A 16867-nucleotide genomic window follows, 5' to 3' on the forward strand; every position below is an offset into this window, starting at 1 on the left:
TGTTTGTACATTTTATAACCTTCAGTTTTTTACATTTATGATCCTTGAAACATCGTTGAACTCAGTTTCCTTCAGATTTTCAGGGTAAAGTGAACATTTTAGCTTTTTCTGTAGAGACAATAGTTACTCTCATAAAAATAAGTACCGTCTTTTCAATAAGATCAGGTTCCACACAACCAAAATGTATGTATATCAACATTACAGAGTCTGAATACAGTTTATTAATAAAAGAAAGTTTGGTAATGTTGAAAGCAGGTGTGTTAGTACGGAAACTTCAGTGTGAATCCGTTTTACTAAACTTCTGGTCGACACACCTCTCTGCCCTGCACGGCCTTAGTGCTGGTACGTCTTGCCTGCCCGGGACTGTGTGTGGTGGGTCGAGGAAGAAGACCTGGAAAACCATCGGGCGGACTCCCTGAAAAACTCCCAACGTATTAACTGATCCAACTGAGCCACATTCAGACGAGGCTGAAAGTGTCGGTCCCCTTCCGATTAAAAAAGAGAAACCACAATTTTCTCTGAAACAAGTTGGAAATGACAAACAGAACAGACACGCTGCTTTAGAAATTCCAAAGTAACATTATTTTAAATAATACCACAAAGGAAAATAGCAGGGACTAAAGTATTGGGACCCTCAACCTAATATTCTGCAGCACATCCTTTTGAGGTGATCACTGCAGTCGAGAGCTTTCTGCAGCTCTTCGTGAGACTTCTACACTTCTCATCTGGTAGTTTGGCCGAACTGCTCCTGAGCAAACCGCTCCAGGTCTGTGGGGGTTTGATGGCCGCCTTCTTCAGCTGAGAGTTTCGGCTCTTTCCATTGATGCTCAGTTGGATTTAGATCCGGACTCACAGGAGGCCACTTCAGAACAGCCCAGTTTTCTTCTCATCCATTGGTGCTTTCACATGTGTGTTTTGGGTCATTATATAGGAGAAAATAAACCAGTGATATAGGCAGCTAGAATCAAATTATTGTCGTCTATCTGTCATTGATCTTTGGAAGGTTGAAATACGTTTTCATTGTAGTATTTTAGTTCTGATTTTCAGCTTTAATTTGGGGGGGTTCACAACTACACTGGCTTAACAGTGTTTTACTCGTTTACCTCTTTATACACAGTCGCCCAATTTTAGTGAACATAAAGAAACCTCATGTGTAATATGTGTGTTTTCTCTGCCATGTCTGGGCTGCGTCCACCTTCACTTTGTGCTTGTTCCTGAGCTTTTGGCCTCCAGCTTGGTCTTCAGCAGTTAAACACACGATCAGTCGGACCGACCGGTCAAGAACATTCTGCTGTTTGGCTGTAAACGCTCCCGCTTCTCTCGTCTGGATGATCATCGTTCTGCTGCTTTGTCCTCAAATTGGGGGATTGTGTAAAAAGGCCTGTGAGTCGAATCTTTCATCACAGCTGGGAAATAACTGACAACGTTTCCTCAGCTATTGTACTTCAGTGTTTCTGCTCCGGGAGACTTTCGACTTGTTCTCTCTACATTTCAGAGGGAAATATAAAACTTTTTAATCCGTTACAGAGTTACTGATTCATTTAGTTAATTAATTCAAATATCACAATGCAAATAAAATAAATATATGGAGTAAGAAGAACACGAGACTCAAATATTCATAAACAATACACTTGTGTCAGCACATTAATAAAATAATGTAATATAATGCTTTACATTCGGTGTGAGATAAAGTAATAAAAATCTAAATGACGCTGTTACGGGTTTGTTTTGTGGCTAATAAGTGAAAGTTTTACTTGTTACCGGTTATTTTGTGTGTGACTTTTATTTTGGTATTCTCCCTCTGAACGGGTGGGTTTTATTTTGAAAGGAGCACGGTACAGAAGCGCACAAACGGTAGAAACGTGAACGGCGGCAGAGCTCCCGGTGTTTAACGTTGAGTAAAATCGGTAAATGTGGTGGAGACTCAGATAAGCTCCAGCCGAAGAGTAAGAAAGTGCTTTAATCGGTAGATATCTTTGAAAAGATTTAGAGTTAACGTTTACCGGGTGTTAGCTAACCTGCCGTGTTGTTAGCGGAGCAACGGAAGTCACGGTCCTCCGCAGTTAACGCGACGCTAGCTTAACGGCTGCACCGAGTTAACCTGCTTTAACGGTTTGCGGTTTACGCCACAGCGCGGCGACCGTTCACGCTCCGCAACAGAAGGTGGCGCCGTTTGATTGTTGGTGTGTGATCCGCTAACACACACAGAGAGGAAGAGGTCCATGGAAGTAGCAGCGGGTTTTTCTGAACTGCAGCGGGTCTATGGACTGAACCGGACCGGTATGCTGTGATATGGACGTGAATGAGTTCCTGCGGAGGAAGCGGCAGGAGTCGGACCGGCAGCTCCGCTGGTGACGGTGTCGGCACCGGTAAGCTGGGCTTGCTGTTGTCCGTGTCCTACCCGCTGCTGGCTGTGCTGTCCCTGCTCCGGTGGCTCCTCTGCTGGCTGCGGAGCCGCATCATGGCCGCTGTCAGAGCCGGGCCCCGAGCCGCTGACGAGCCAGGTGGCGTGAAGCGGCGGCAGCAGCGGGACGCCAGCCGGAGCCCGGAGCGAGGCGAGCGGGTCAGGAGCTACCACAGGCGGGCCTTCGAGTTCATCTCTGCGGCGCTGAGGGTCGACGAGGACGAGCAAGGTATTAGTCGTGTTTCGCTTTGGGTGCCTCACTTTTTATGTACCACACTGAACTCCGTTAGAAAATCAATCATTTTAACGTCGTTTTGCTCCACGAAGATGATGGTGATTTCAGCCTTTTGCAAACTTCGTAAAACACACGCTGTTTTGTGCATGTGATGCCTGCCGAGAAGAAGAATTGAACATAGGCCTTGTTGTATCAGTTTCTTGTTAAACAATTTAGTATATTTCTCGATAAGCAAAATGAAACCAGTATATTTTAGCCTGGAGTTTGGCGTGAAAGAACCGAGGAGGTGAGCAGTCTTTTGACGTATAGTCTCTTAACTTGGAAGCACCCAACAACAACAACCTCAGTTTATAAATGAGTTAATATACTTTATCAGGAACTCGGTGTCCTGCAGCCGCTGGTGATAACATGAGGTCCGACTCTCCATGTTATTGCTAATCGATTATTGATCGGTTTGCGCCGGCCAACCTATCAGCAGAGGAGAGTTTGTTGCAGCTGTCTGCAGACCGGAGAGCGCTGCTGCAACGAACCGTTATCTTCATTATTGATGAATGTATCTGGGAATAGCTGTGTTCTAGTCGTTCACGGTTCGCAGAGTTGAAGTGATCGAGTGAGTCCAAAAACTCGAAGGGCTTTATTTTACAACGATGGCTTTATAAGAAAATGACAGAGAAGATCCTCATATGGAAAAGCTGGAGCAAGACGAGTTTATCTGTGTTACTGCGTCGTACCATCAGTCATGTAAAAATACTGCGATTTGGTATTTTGTCCGGAATACTCTTTCTGTCTTTTCTCGTTGTCTCTTTTATAAAGCACCTGTCAGTGTTGCTTTGAAAGTATACGCCCAAAAAACTATGACAACCTGCCTAATAAGATGTTAGAATAAGATTCAGATTCCCACAGATGCTCAGCTGAGATCTGGGGAATTTGGAGGCCAAGTCAACACCTTGAACTCTTCCATCATGTTCCTCAAACCGTTCCTGAGCAGTTTTTGCAGTGTGGCAGGGCACATCATCCTGCTGAAAGAGCCCGCTGCCATCAAGGAATACCGTTGCCATGACGGGGTTAACCTGGTCTGAGACAGTGCTTAGGTAGGTGGCACGTGTCAAATTGACCTCCACATGAATGCCTGGACCCACGGTTCCCCAGCGATACATTACCCAGAGCATCAGCCCCCCCACCCCGGTTTGCCCACTGCCCAAAATGCATCCCGGTGCCATCCCTTCCCCAGGTAAATGGCGCACACATACCTGGTCATCCACGTGATGTAAAGGAAAATGGGACTCATCGGACCGTCCAGCCGTCTTCCATTGCCCAAAGGTCCAGCTTCCCATGCTCCCGTGCCCATTGTAGGAGCTTTCGACAGTGGACAGGAGTTACGCAACGGGTGGTGTGCCCTTCCGTTGGCTCAGACCAGAGGGTATGGCCTTCATTGCACTCGCGTATCGACGAACCTTTGGCGCCCAACACCCTGTTGCCGGTTCGTGGTTTGTCCCTCCCTGCACCACCGTCGATAGGTAGTCATCCCTGCTGACTGGGGGCACTCCGCGAGCCTTGCTGTTTCAGATTTGGTCCGACCCCGTCCTCTGGCCATAACGATTTGTCCCTTGTCCCAGTTGCTCAGGTCTCCTACATCCAACATGTTTACTACAAGAACCGACTGTTCAGTTACTGTCTGATAAATCCCAGACCTCGACAAGATAAGCAACGTTATTCACTTTATCTGTGTGTGTGGTCATCATCTTTTGGCTCATCTGTGTAAATATAAATAATTGAATCGAGGTAATTAAATTTGAATGTGAGATCTGAATTTAATATCTGACACGCTAAGGTGTTCAGCTGAGCTTGTGACTCTTCAGTTTCTGCAGTATTTGCTGCTGTTTCCCTTCAGCTGTAACACAAATGGCTGAAAGCAAATGAAACGTCGATGCTGTCGCCGCTGTGTAAATGAATAATAAGGACTGGAAACGGGCAACAACTAGCCTGGCTCTGTCCGAAGGGAAGAAGATCCGCCTGCCAGCATCTCTAAAGCTGGAATGCCACCTTCAAATCAGTCTCTCTAAGACTGAACTCCTGGTGATTCCTGCCAGTCTTTCTGTTCAGCACTACATTAGTATCAAGCTCAGCTCAGACCATCACTGCAGGACAGAATATCAAACTCTTCTCCTGTTTGCTCCCTCAGTGGTCGAACAAGGTACCACACTCGATTCAGTCAGCAGAACCCATCACGTGAAGACCCAGAGTACTTACTCGCCTCTCTCTCTATCCCTCTGTCCTCCTTTACCGTTCCTAGGAACGTTCAGTATACTGTATATGCTACCTCATGAAGGCGGAACCGAATGTTTCTGCACTCTTTCTCAAAGACTTGTCCTTGATCCACTGTGGCTCGGATTGTACCTCATTAGTACGATGATTTGGACAAAAGCATCTTCCCAGTGATTAATGAAGATTTAAGTGTGAATGATATTCAGATTCACAAAATCCAACATGTTTGTTTTGCTGCTCTGTTATTGTCAATGTAAAGTGTAGATTGTGCCACTTTTCCATTGTTGTTTGTCCCACAACTGAACCGCCCTCACCTACCAAACACACCATGAAAATGATGACGTTTGTCCTGGTATCTGAAGTGCTGTCGCCTTTTCAGTGGTGTATACCCCAAACATTCTGGTTGGTAAAGCACAGCGAAACACAAGCATTGAACTCCAAAGCTTTACAGGTTTAGGTTATGAGAACCCTGAGGTTACAGGTGGTTTACCGGACGGTTTAGTTAGGCAGTTTTGGATGAGTGATTTCAGCATGCGTGGTCATTTCTTCAGCTGTTGTGTTGTCAGGTGACAAGCAACAAGCGGTGGGCTGGTACCAACGAGGGATCACTGAGCTGGAGGAAGGCATCGCAATCCATATCTCAGGGAGCGGTGAGTCGCCGCAGAGAGATCAATGCGTCACATATACCTACAGAGCAGAAAGAAAAAACAGACAGATCTAGAAGTACATAGACAAGTGCCCGACATTTGTCATATTCAATATCAGAAATATTATTGATATGGTGATTTTAACGATAACACGCAGCTGTGACTGGATTTATCGTAGAATTTTTGTATGTTTTGTGCTGATTTCTTTCTCTTTTTTTTTTATGAGAAGATGAATCCCAGGTGCTTTTAGTGAAGTTGTGTTTTCTGTCTCTTTTCAAGGAGAGAAATATGAGCGCGACAGACGGCTGCAGAAGAAGATGACCGCCAACTTGATCATGGCTAAAGACCGACTGCAGTCTCTAGGTAGGCCCCGGTGATTTCACCATATTAGACACTGATGCTGAACATCCACTGGACCGCGTCCCATTCCGGCTCGGGCACGGCACTGTCAAGGTCAGATAACTAAACAACGGGCCCCTGTGCATGGACATGTGAACCCCCCCCCCCCCCCCCCATGTAGGAGCAAGAACCACAGATCGAAAAGGACACAAAATGATTGTTTCTTTTGTGGTGGTTTTGCATCATTATTTTTTTTAATATGTATTTTGATTTTTTTCAGTCTAACCTTTATTCTGCTCTTGTTGTCTTCATCCTAAATGAAAACATTTTTGTTTTGGGTTCTACTCATGTTTTCCTCTGTGAACTGCTTTTTTTTTTCTTCTTCTTCTTCTTCTTCTTCTTCTTCTTTGTTCTTGTTGTTTTAGTCATGGTGCTCTCAGGGTCCAGGGCTCAGACAGACAGTTACACAAGCAGCACTAACCCTGCCTCCCACATCACCCAGCTGCGCTCCGGTATGTCCTGCTGGGTTTCACAGAAATGTGGATACATCTGAAAAAAACTCTTACATCTTTAAAATGTTGAGTCCTCTTTTTCAGTCCTCATTTTCTTAACGTTGCCTGACCAACCTGAGTAGAAAGAAAGAAGCATCAGTGCAGCCATCGGGTGAGGTCAGGGAACAGGTCATTGGTGTCAGTTTCCATGAAAATTTTCACAGTACTTCAGGAAATGCAGGAACACATTTTTGTTCAGTACAAACCCACATATTAGGGTTAAAGATGTTGAAAACGGTTTGATATTAAGCCAAACACCGGACCGGACCAGTATACCAAAAGAGAGCCCGTGAACGAGAGTGTAGCGACTCCAGTCCACTTGATGGCGCTAATGCACCTCTAAGCTGGTTTGCCGACTGCCAATAAACACTAAATAAGAGGAACCAGAGTGAAGCGGCGCCAGGATCAGCCGGACGACGGAGTGACACATTGTGTTTTTATTTCTCAAAACAACCTTTTAACTGAACTTTTCTTCTCCTAAACATCAAAGTAATAAAATAAGAGTTCGGCCCAGTGTTCTTTGAGACAAAGTCCGCCCGGTCCCCTCCATTGTCACGTCCAAAAAAACGCTGAAACAATGATAAATGATAACAGCGTAAATGGACGCAACGTGTACATCTTCTCCCCTCCCTCTACTGAAATTTGACCTCCGTCATTTTGCCGACCTGGGCTCGTCAGACACTAGTGGCTCCATTTGTCTGATAATAATCAAACATAATAATATGTTAATCACATTGTCACATTGCTTAGTACTAATGCAATACAAGTTGGATTTAGTGCCTTGACGCCGTCACCACAGGCCACTAATGGACGATACTTTTTAATTTTCCAGAACCTTTCATAATGTCGAATGTCGGCTGAGCAGGTTTATATACAATCAAACGCTCCGAGGCAGGACTGGAAATGGACCCTACTCTAACACACACTGTACATATTTTAACATGTCAATACACCAGCCTGTTATCACAACTAATATCAGCTGTAAAAGCTACACTGGTCTATTATTAGTTTAATGTCTACATAGATATATTTATTACATAAATATTTTACCTTAAACTGAGGAAAATATGAATAAAAACAAAAACAAATAAATTCCAGAATCGAACATTTTGGTATCAGTGTCTTTGCAAATGAACTAAGCAGTAAAATGCTGTAGGTATTGGACTGACATTAATCTAGATGTACAGCAGCATTTAAATTGCCGTCTGCTGGAGAAATTCTGACATGAAAGTTTCCTGACCTGAGTCCCCAGTGTGGATCCTCCAGTCCAGCAGAGAGTCTCCTGGATTGTAGCTCAGGTCCAGCCCGGGGAGTTTTTGGAGCTCAGAGGAAATTCAGTGATTCACATAAACACTGTCACTGTTTTTATTTTCCAATCTGCTCTGGTCTTATTTATTTAAAAAAAACATCATTTTACCAGTCATTTTAAGTTTGGATGCTGCTGCCACACACCATGCATCCCATCCACCTGCCCACCAGAGCCTGCTGCACTGCCAACATTTGACAGGATACAGAACTTTTTTGCTTTTTCATGTACATGTTTGGTACCGAGCACAGCTGTCACATGAGCAACAAAATATAAGTGTGATGGGCTTCAAAACGAAAATTCAGTGTATTCATCAAGGAGTGTATTAGTATATCACATTTTGGTGCAATGCCTTAGAAAAACAGCAATTTCGAAAAAGCGACGCCTACACACTCACCCCAAACCGCTAATTTATCTATTCTGACATTGTTCCAGGGCCTTTAATTCTCCAGCCCTTTTGCATTTTGACATTTTACACCCAGATATATTCAGTTCACTGTGATACAAAACAGAAAAGAATAAAATCTGAGACTGACGCTGGAAACGTCATGGTGGTTTTGACTTCATTTTAACGGCTACTTGTTTGTTAATCAAATATTGATCAACTAAACGATTAAACCACTGACTAATCATCTCAGCACTGCTTCTTTCACTTTATTCTTTTCTGTAAACCTCCATTTCCCTTTGTCTGCGTCCGTGTGTGCGGTCAACAGGTGGCGCTGTCTCCAGAAAGAGAGACTCTGTTAATCAGGCACCATCCGGCCGAACGAAGCACTTCTCAAAGACGTCCTCTTCTACCTCCTCCTCATCTTCCTCGATGGGCCTCCATCGCTCTTCAAACCTCAACGCAGGCGGCAGCTCACAGCGCCCCCCTGCCCACAGCGGCAACAGCAAGGTGTGTTTACAGGTTAAAGGTGTGACCGTAAAAGTAACTTCACAATCCATCTGCACAGCCCTTCACTGAGGTTGGACGTGACGTGCCTTCAGGGCTTTGGCCTGAGGGGGACCGCTATATCTGTAACGTTACAGCGTGAACTCTTCCTGCAGGGTAGAACAAGCCGTCACAGCGGAAAAGTCAGCTCCCCGACATCAGTACCGCAGAAGAAGAAAGACACAAAGAACCTGAAGAACGTAGACGGGAAGCTCGCCAACCTCATCCTCAACGAGATCGTCGACAGGTGAGTCACGCTAACGAACCAGACGAACGTACTGTTCCGGAGCGCACCCGTCACTCCGTAAAAGGCTTACTCCTCTTTGTTAGTTTGTAATAAGTCAGTGTTAAGATTCGTGGGAACATGCGCTGAACACCTCTAGTGTCGACGGACTGGTCTCGTTCAGATGATTGAGGAGGCTAAAGTCAGTCTGGTTGGTCCGAATGTGACCTGAGAACCTGAACCAATAAAATGAGACTACATTTCTGCTCCTCTGTATCCCACTAAAGATGCAGAGTTCAAGGCTGTCAGACAAATGAATGTCCTACCTTTGGTCCGGATGAAATGTCTCCGCACATGTGGTTCAGACAGTCCTCATCAGCACCATCGTCAGGTCAACATTTGAATCCGTTCAGTACTTTGCTCTGTCTAACGAACTTTTCAGTTTTCTTTATGATGAGCTTCGCAGCCTGACAGTGCTGCCAGTAGACTCCGTGGGCGTCGGCGTGCCGTCGGTTTCGTCACCTGCCCGTGTCCACGAAGGCCTAAAATGTTTGCCCATGAGAACCTCACGCACGACTAGTGTGCCAGCTGTGCGTGCACTGGAGGTACCGGTGGTCCTTGTCGATGCGTCTCATCTCTGGCACCAGTGAACTGTATTCTCTGTTCCTGGTCCTGTTTTTGTTGAGCAGTCGTACGCATTGTTTTTTCTTTTTTGCCTTTTCTCATTGTTCAGTCAAATACAACAAACAAAGAGCTCTTCTTCTCAGTGTTGTGAGGTTGCCGTGTACGCAGACCCCCAAATGTAGTTAGTGTTGCAGAGGGTCCACGTGCAAGTCAGCAGCTGAGTGCGTCCATATTGAAGAATGAACAAACTTTCATTAACAGTTTTGGTCTGTAAAACATCAGAACACAAGCCCAAGGTGACGTCTTAAAATGGATTTGTCTGACTAAAAGTCCAGTTTACTGTGATATAGAACAAGAAAAAGCATCAAATTTTAAGATAGAACCAGAGAATATTTGGCATTTTAGCTTGAAAATTCCTCATATATCCAGATAGTTGCTGATTAATTTTTAAGTGACCAATTGCAGCAGCTCTAGAACTCACACGGCGTCAGGCGAAAGCAGTGTCAGCTGAAGTGAATCTATCCTGGGTTATTGGTTGTATTGGTTGTGTACGGTGTGTTTCAGCGGGTCGTCAGTGAGCTTTGAAGATGTTGCTGGTCAGGACTTGGCGAAGTTGGCGCTGCAGGAGATCGTCATCCTGCCGGCACTCAGGCCAGAGGTGGGTTTAAGAATCAACGGTGAGAGGTTTTTCTCCCAAATGTCTGTCGGCAGTTTCTTCTTCTGCAGTTTTTGGTCTGTCAGCAGAATTTCTTCTTCTCCAGCTGTTTACAGGACTGCGTACTCCAGCCAGAGGACTTCTTCTGTTCGGTCCGCCCGGCAACGGCAAGACGATGCTGGTGAGTCTGAGAAACAAGAAGAAAAGAGGCAGGCACTGATGGATTTAATTTCAGGATTGTTTATTTCAGTATGTGGTGAGGATGCAAATTTTACATGGTTTGTTTCATTAACTTTTACTTACAGTAAAGAAATAAAATGGCTCATCATTAAGGCAAATTGCATTATATTGCAGCAGTAAAAATGAAAGCAATGCGAGAATCATTAGTGACCCTGCGCTTCAAGAAAGAAATTTCAGCCACACTCAAAATATTTCCCAGCGAGAGAGAACAGACCAGGGTTTGTTTTCCTGACCGTCACACCATGGATTTAAATTTAGCCCAATTCATACTGGATTTCTGTCTGTAATGGAGGCGGGGTGGTTTTAACACAACCTGCTCTGGTCAGGGATTTTAATCCTGTCCGGAGTGTATGTGGGTCAGTCTTCACCCCCACCCCTGTAAAAACTACACCCACAGTGACCTCCTGTTTCTCTGTGAACCGGCTGCTTCTCCTATAATTTAAATCCCGTCCGGTGCCTCGTCGTTGGACTTCAAAGTGGATCTGAGTTTTTTCCTTCTGCTGCTTTTTATCAGCTCAGAGTGAAACTTGACTTTGTGTGAAAAGGCAGGAAGTTAAATTGTTTTTGCTGATCTGATGAAACATGCTGACGCCGACACACAGACCACACAGAAAAAATTAAAACTGTCAGGAGAAGTGGACCCTGTAACAGGTCATCAGATCTGTCAGGACAGTTCTGCTTTTCTCTTTGAGTCCTGTGTTTTTTAGTCTATCTTTTTCCTTTCAGTCAAACTGTCCCATTAAAAGCTGCTGTTCTCAGTGTAGCCGTGGACGTTCAGACAACTGTCACTGGGTCACTGTGATGCTGAAGGAAACTTAAAAACAGGAAGATTCTGAATGAAGTTCTGCAGCCTGTTTTTCCTCTGGTCTCTAAGTGGATTTCTGGAGCTTTATTCTGGAGGGACTGAATTATATCAACATGTTTTTTAAGTCTGTGTGTTCAGACCTGACTCAGGTTGGAACATTTTTAAATATACAGGTCGTGATGTTTCAGAAATTAAGAAACAAAATAGAAGCGGTTTACAGCAACGGCTGACATTTCTAAGCTTTGGTGGCAAGACAACAGACATAGTTAACCCATATTAAACTACAAATTAGTGACTTTGAGTTTCCTGTTCCCTTATAAAGTGTTTTTGTTTTTTTTCCAACTGCAGGCTAAAGCCGTGGCAGCTGAGTCCAACGCCACCTTCTTCAACATCAGTGCCGCCAGCTTAACCTCCAAATACGTACGTCTGAAAACTGCTTCACCAAAGAGTTAAACAAGAGTTTTTTTTAAATGTTATATGCCAAACGAAAAAGCTCTTAATGAAACCTAATTAACAGATGAGTGGAGGGTCAGAGGAGTCAGTAGCTGCAGCTGCTGTCAGCAGAGCAGTGACAGCTGGCTGTTTGTGTGCAGGTGGGTGAAGGGGAAAAGCTGGTTCGAGCTCTTTTCTCTGTGGCCAGAGAGCTGCAGCCCTCCATCATCTTCATCGGTAAGCCTTCCTCTAACTCACTGGTCCTCAAACTGTGGGGCAGGAACGTCCTGGAGAACGTCCAGTAATTTCAGGGGGTATTACAAGATTCTGGGGAACCGGATTTATTCAGTCAGCAGTCCACAGAGCGTTAAATGTGTCAGCGGATGGATCCATCGCTGATTCCCATCCAGGTTGTTAAATGGTAACCATGGTGTTTGATGGTTGGGATTGTCGAGTGAACGCTGCTGGTGTTTGTGTCCAGATGAGGTGGACAGTCTGCTGTGTGAACGGAGGGAGGGCGAGCACGACGCCAGCCGACGCCTCAAGACCGAATTCCTCATCGAGTTTGACGGGGTGATGTATTTAATCTCACACAAACGTTAACTGGAGGAATTATCAGCAAACACTGACGGATAAACGCTTTCTCCAGGTCCACTCGGGAGGCGATGACCGGGTTTTGGTGATGGGAGCCACCAACAGGCCTCAGGAGCTGGACGAGGCTGTTCTCAGGTCAGATCTTCTTTTCTTGACAAAGTAATCTCACCTTAAGGTCCCTTGAGCAGCTCCTCTGGAGCTTTCCATCGTCTTGCAGTTTGTCATCCGCAGCGGGAGTTGCCCAGAACTCTGAGATGCAGCTGCCGGTTGACAAACCTGTGGCTACTTGATCCGAATACTCATGGTCCTGTTTCGATCATCTTAAATGATTGATCTGATATGAAAGTTCAGCTGGATGACGCGACTCCTGAAACTGACATGAAATCAGCTGGAGACAGACACTCAGTCCACCTGTGGGGGAAGAAGCTGTTACAGAGTGGAGCTTCTTACCTCACACGTGACCTTCAGTCGATCTGACACACAAACAAGTTTCGTTTTGTTCTTCCATCAAGTTCCTGACGGAATCAACCTGAATTACCTCCGGCTGACGTGACCTGCAGCCGGAGACGTTTGGCGGCGAAAGCGCCGTCAGCGCCGGCCACGCACGAGAAGCTGCAGGTTCAGAGAGAACACATTTGTCAGCATGGGAGCCCAAACTGAATCCATGAATTTTGCCAAACCAGGTGTCAGAACCGAGTCCGTCACCACTGGGCCCAAATAATACTCTCTTCTCATGTAGGATCGAACTGCTCTCGGCGTAGAGCTGCTGCAGCAGCAGGCTGAGGTGGATAAAAACAGATTTTGATATTTTGATCCAGATATTCTATTGTAACTGATACTCGTCTGTTAGACTCTGACCAGACCGGCTCCGATGCAGATACTTAGACTTGTCTCGGGACATCTCTAGTAACTGTTGATCAGTACCTCCTGTAGTTTAGTTTCTCTACCTGTAGGTGGCAGCAGTACACAGCAGCCCCCTGCACACTGAACTTTGTGTCATTTGTTGTTTATTTGCAGGCGTTTTGCCAAACGTGTGTATGTCGCTCTGCCAGGCGAGGAGGTGAGTTCAACCCTCATATCAGACACGTAAATATCTCGCTGGTTTGACTGGTGTCATACTGGTGCTGCTGCTTCTGTTTTTCAGACTCGCTTGAAGCTGCTGAGGAACCTGTTGGAGAAACACGGCAACCCGCTGACACACAGAGAGCTGAGCCAGGTGGCCAGGTCAGCCGTCAGCACTCTTCATATACTGACCGGTTCAAACTCTCACCAATAGTGTCGACACTTGACTCCACAGATGATGTTGAGCTTCTGCGGGTTTGTACCGTTGGAAGAGAGAAGTTCTTCTGTGATGCGTTGGAGCCAAAAGCGTAGGTTTGGTTTCACGCATCAGGGCGACACAATGAGATGAGAGGGGAAAAAAAAGGATAAAAAGTGTATACATGCTGTGTCCTGCAGTTACACACACGTATGTAGAAAATAATGATCTACAACGAAATTTGTTAACATGCTTTACACTAGTATCGAATAAAAGAACAGTATGGCGTTAATGCAGCAATTCACACAAACTATTTAACATTTAGAGAGACCTGGTAATTATTCATATATACAAAATGTTTTACAAAAATTTCAAAGTGCTGTTTCTAAAGTCACCTTTAAACTCAGTAAATACTATATCGTATTTCCATTTGTGCTTCACTACAAAGACCAATGTCCTTTACTGTGTTATCTTTGATTTAGGAGAAATATCTGTAAATAAAAATAGATTTTTAAATTCACAAGGAACAAAACTAGGATATTGAGAAGTGAGGGGAGAAGTCCAGCTGATCTCCAGTGGAAACGAGCTTCCTATCAAACCGTCAGTGAGGCTGTCCAGTCGCACTGCTCCTTATGTCCGACGGAGGACATTGAAAAAAGGTTGTGGCATCCACCTGAACTTCCTGTTTCTGTATGTTTCTGATGGGTTTAGAATGACTGAGGGTTACTCTGGCAGTGACCTGACCTCATTGGCTAAAGACGCCTCCCTGGGACCAATCAGAGGTGAGATACAGTCCACAAGTGCAAATCTCTGACCTTAAAAATCTATCAATTTGGTTTAAAGTGAACGAATGAATTCTTAGATTTAACTTTCCGCTCATTTTATCGATCACTGTGTTTTCCTCTCATCCTTCCGGTCTGTTCTTTCTAGTTTGTTTCTTCCATTTACCGAAAGAATCAGTAAGTTTTGCAGACAGTCTGGTCTGGACCTGAAAATGGGGACAGCTGTCGTGACGGTGGCGATGTGTGAAGTTCACAGTTTAGAAAGGCGTTAAAACGAGCCTCGTGTCCTGTGACTGTGCAACATTCACAAAAATACAGAAAAAATAGGAAAACGACTGATACTCTGACAACATGTTCGACCTGATCAGTGTGAACTTAATTCCACAGACAGACATTTGGTGGGGAACTGGTGAATTTCATACACTTATTTTGAAATTTCAATTCTCACACATTTTATTGTGAGTATGAGGTCTCAAAAAGCATCAGACATTTCCTGACAGTGACCCGCAGTCTTGCGGGAACCTTTACCGATCAGGGATTCGTTGGGCAAACTTTACTGTGAGGAGGGATACATGTCACTGGCGTCCCGAAAACTGGTGGTAATTAAAATGGTAAAGCTATTACAGCTGCTGTCTACCTGACATAATACATTATTAAAATGCAGATTTAATTATTGACTTTAGAATTTATGTACATTTCTAAGTGATCTTTCAACTAAAACCTTCAGGCACGCTTTGTAAAACAAAAGTGTCATTAGATCGAGTCTTGTTTGGCGTGAAATGCACGGTTCTGAAATCTGCAGATGTCCTGCGTCAGGCTGCGTCTTCACTGCGGTTGCTGCTCCGATTTGTTTTGCTTGATTAGATGACGTGTGTTTGGTTGTTTTGGCAGAGTTGCTTCCAGAGCAGGTGAGGAACGTACAGGCCAGCAAGGTGAGTTCTCTCCACTGCAGCCGATGTTATAATCATGTGATCGACAGTTCACTGATTATTTAGTGATTGAAATGATTTCGTTACTCTCCGATCTTTTCCTGGCACCAAAAGTGTCTCTAATTTGGCCAAAATTTCCTTTAGTGTGACTTTGAGGTTAGTGAATGGAAGGAAGAAAGTCTAGAAGCAGTCAGTAAAGTAGCGGCACCTAAAATATGACACTTGGCTCAGCATTGTTATTTACCGTCCTCCTGTTGTCGTCGCAGGTCCGAAACATTTGTTTCGGCGACTTCGTGGAGTCTCTGAAGAAGATCAAGAGGAGCGTTGGTCCGCAGACTCTGGAGCTTTACGGCCGCTGGAACAGAGACTATGGAGACACCACGGCCGTATGAGCTCCACACAAACTGACTCTCCCAAAACCCTAGTTTTTAAGCAACGGCATAGTGTTTTATGCACCTTTGCACAAATGTTTCTACCAAATAAAGAATACTTCCTCTTCTTTCTTTGGTTTCTGGCTTGGACTCCGATGTCCAGACATGTTTCCTTCAAACTAGCTGAAGTTTGTTTGTAGCCACGAGGATTAAAAAACGGTCCTTGGTCAGTTACTTTGCTGTGAGAGAGATATTTGATGATTGATTATTTTTTTCACCAAAAATAATCTTTTTGGTCATTTTATTCAGTATTTTATCAAATGAGTTTTTGGTTCCGCTCTTTGCATTAAACACACATGGATTTGACAAGTTTGGATTCTTTTATTACAGGAATACTCCACTGACTCACTGCAGTACTTTATGCTTTAATACTTAAACCACATTTTGCTGCCAATACTTACGTACTTTTACATCAGTAGGATGTTTCGTGCAGGACTTTTACTTGTAATGGAGTAATTTTACCATTGTGGTATTAGTACTTTTAAGTAAAAGTATTAATACCACAATGTACCACAAGTACTGAAATACTTCCAACACGGTTGTCTCATGAATTACTCTCATGTTCTAAAGCAAATCCAACAGCAACCTGTTTAATCAGGTCCTGGTTATGACAGCGTTAGCCTGGCTAATATTATTTTAGCAGAGAGGAAAATGGAACCATCAGGGATTAACAATAACTTCAGTAACGTTACACAGGTGGAATCTGGAGTAACTGGTACGCCGGCTAACGTTAGTTTTCCTGGAATAACGCCAACGTCCAATGTTACATCCAAACTGTGACGGCTAGCGTTCGCTAGATACATCGGCTCAACCTTATCAGGCCAGTTAACGTCACAGAGCTTAATTAAGGTTCTCACAACGCTGCTGTCAGAGGTTCCTACCTTAAGCCACGTGGGAAAGGCGGGGAACGCAGGAAAAGCCTGCCCCTCCGGGATCTTCCTTGCCAATGGCACCATGCAGAGCAACTGTGTGGAAGCATCTGCATCCGTTATGTTTCTCCACTCGTTTATTCAGGCTCTTCCTTTAATTTATCTCCGTCTGTTTCAAAGACAGAATCACGGGGCTCGGCGTTGTTTTTCTGAGCGTCGTGGTAAAACGCTGAGCCGCACAAACGCCTGCCTCTACGGCCGGGGTCACACGTCACGGTTGATGTATGGATTTAATGTTTTGGGCATCACACTGGTCAGACCATGGTAAAGAGTCCGTTCCAGTCTGG

The 16867-nt window shown here is 44.7% G+C and overlaps 1 protein-coding gene across 3 annotated transcripts; it reads left to right on the forward strand.

The window, feature by feature from the left end:
- The first annotated feature begins 1821 nt into the window (after positions 1 to 1821).
- spast (spastin) lies at positions 1822 to 15957 on the forward strand. 3 transcript variants are annotated; one of them, XM_040145315.1, is made up of 17 exons: positions 1822 to 2633; positions 5456 to 5554; positions 5831 to 5914; positions 6316 to 6402; positions 8461 to 8642; positions 8795 to 8925; positions 10090 to 10183; positions 10287 to 10361; positions 11574 to 11645; positions 11819 to 11894; positions 12139 to 12230; positions 12307 to 12386; positions 13269 to 13311; positions 13396 to 13475; positions 14221 to 14291; positions 15183 to 15223; positions 15487 to 15957. In XM_040145315.1, exons 1-17 carry the CDS (start codon positions 2303 to 2305, stop codon positions 15610 to 15612), a joined length of 1764 nt encoding a protein of 587 aa, XP_040001249.1. In that variant the 5' UTR covers positions 1822 to 2302; the 3' UTR covers positions 15613 to 15957. The 3 variants fall into 3 exon arrangements, with proteins under 3 accessions (XP_040001249.1, XP_040001250.1, XP_040001251.1); XM_040145316.1 differs by having other exon boundaries at positions 5471 to 5554; XM_040145317.1 differs by lacking the exon at positions 6316 to 6402.
- The last annotated feature ends 910 nt before the right edge of the window (positions 15958 to 16867 follow it).

This window comes from Xiphias gladius, chromosome 15, assembly GCF_016859285.1.
Source record: "Xiphias gladius isolate SHS-SW01 ecotype Sanya breed wild chromosome 15, ASM1685928v1, whole genome shotgun sequence".
NCBI classification, from domain to species: Eukaryota; Metazoa; Chordata; class Actinopteri; order Istiophoriformes; family Xiphiidae; genus Xiphias; species Xiphias gladius.